Raw genomic sequence first — 1744 nt, 5'->3', positions numbered from 1 at the left:
TCTCTCTCTCTCTCTCTCTCTCTCTCTCTCTCTCTCTCTCTCTCTCTCTCTCCATGGATGCTGTCAGACCTGCTGAGTTTCTTCGCCATTTGCTGTGTTTGTTTCAGATCTCCAGCATCAGCAGTATTTTGCTTTTGAAATGTGTGATGATTGGTTGTTTTCAGTTGGTGTGTCAACAATGCAAAATACTTCCTGGAGTACTAAAGTACAAACCGAACAATATTTTGAAGCAAGTGGGGCTTCATATCTGAGGATTTGAAAAATATGAATTGAATTTGAGATTTTCTTGTGTAACAAACTTGAACCCTCTCTGGTAATTTCCGAGATTGTTTCATCCATATGATCTCACTTTGTTTTAATATCTCGCTTTTTGCTTGTGTCTAGGATTCCAAGGCTTATTTCCATCTACTCAGCCAGATTGCACTCAATGGAGAAAGTGATGAAATGATGGTTGAGATTGAAATGGCAGGTTTACATGTAAGTTTATCTTGTTTTTATTCATCAGGTGACACGGTGGTTCGGTGGTCAGCACTGCAGCCTCAGAGCTAGGAACCCGGGTTTGATACCAGCCTCAGGCGACTGTCTTTGTGGAGTTTACACATTCTCCCTGTGTCTGCGTGGGTTTCATAGAACATAGAAAACATACAGCACAGAACAAACCCTTCGGCCTACGATGTTGTGCCAAGGATTGTTCCAAATCTAAAATAAAATACCTAACCTACGCACCCCTCAATTCACTGCTGTTCAAGTGCATGCCCAGCAGTCGCTTAAATGTCCCTAATAACCCTGCTTCCACCACCACCACTGGCATCACATTCCATGCCTTCACAACTCTCTGCGAAAAGAACCTTCCTCTGACGTCTCCTCTGAACCTTCCTCCTAATATCTTAAAACTATGAACCCTCATGCCAGTCAGTCCTGCCCTGGGGAAAGGACTCTGGCTATTGACTCTATCCAAGCCTCTCATTATCTTGTACACCTCGACCAGGTCACCTCTCTTCCTCCTTCTCTATACAGAGAAAAGTCCGAGCTTAGTCAAACTCTTTGTAAGACAAGCCCTCCAGTCCAGGCAGCATCCTGGTAAACCTTCACTCTATCTATTCCTCTCATTATTTTATATACCTCGATCAGGTCACCTCTCTTCCTCCTTCTCTATACAGAGAAAAGTCCGAGCTTAGTCAAACTCTCTTTGTAAGACAAGCCCTCCAGTCCAGGCAGCATCCTGGTAAACCTTCTTTGCACCCTCTCCAAAGCCTCTGTATCTTTCCTATAGTAGGGCGACCAGAACTGGACACAATATTCCAAGCGTGGTCTCACCAGGTACTTGTAGAGCTGTAGCAAAACCTCGCGACTCTTAAAGTTGACCCCCGTTACTGAAGGCCAAAACACCATACGCTTTCTTAACAGCCCTATCCATTTGGGTGGCAACTTTGAGGGATCTATGCACTTGAACACCAAGATCCCTCTGTTCCTCCACACTGCCAAGAATCCTGTCTTTAATCCTATACTCAGCATCAAGTTCGACCTTCCAAAATGCATCACTTCACATTTATCCAGGTTGAACTCCATCTGCCATTTCTCAGTCCAGCTCTGCATCTTGTCTATGTCACACTTCAGTCTGCAGTAGCCCTCTATACGATCGACGACACCTCCAACCTTTGTGTCATCTGCAAATTTACTAAACCACCCCTCAACCTCCTCATCCAAGTCATTTATAAAAACTACAAAGAGCAGAGGCCCAAGA

At 44.4% G+C, this 1744-nt stretch overlaps 1 protein-coding gene across 3 annotated transcripts in view; it reads left to right on the top strand.

Annotated features, from left to right (window-relative positions):
• LOC122556217 (plastin-1-like) overlaps positions 1-1744 on the top strand; it is a 155364-nt gene that overhangs the window by 118259 nt on the left and 35361 nt on the right. For all 3 annotated transcript variants that reach the window (XM_043702777.1, XM_043702778.1, XM_043702779.1), the window contains exon 9: positions 385-477. In XM_043702777.1, the coding sequence (XP_043558712.1) occupies positions 385-477 (93 nt within the window). The remainder of the gene's footprint in view (positions 1-384; positions 478-1744) is intronic.

This window comes from Chiloscyllium plagiosum, chromosome 13 (genome assembly GCF_004010195.1).
Source record: "Chiloscyllium plagiosum isolate BGI_BamShark_2017 chromosome 13, ASM401019v2, whole genome shotgun sequence".
NCBI classification, from domain to species: domain Eukaryota; kingdom Metazoa; phylum Chordata; class Chondrichthyes; order Orectolobiformes; family Hemiscylliidae; genus Chiloscyllium; species Chiloscyllium plagiosum.
The sequence above is the reverse complement of the archived record's forward strand: the minus strand, read 5'-3'. Positions and strand labels throughout refer to the sequence as shown.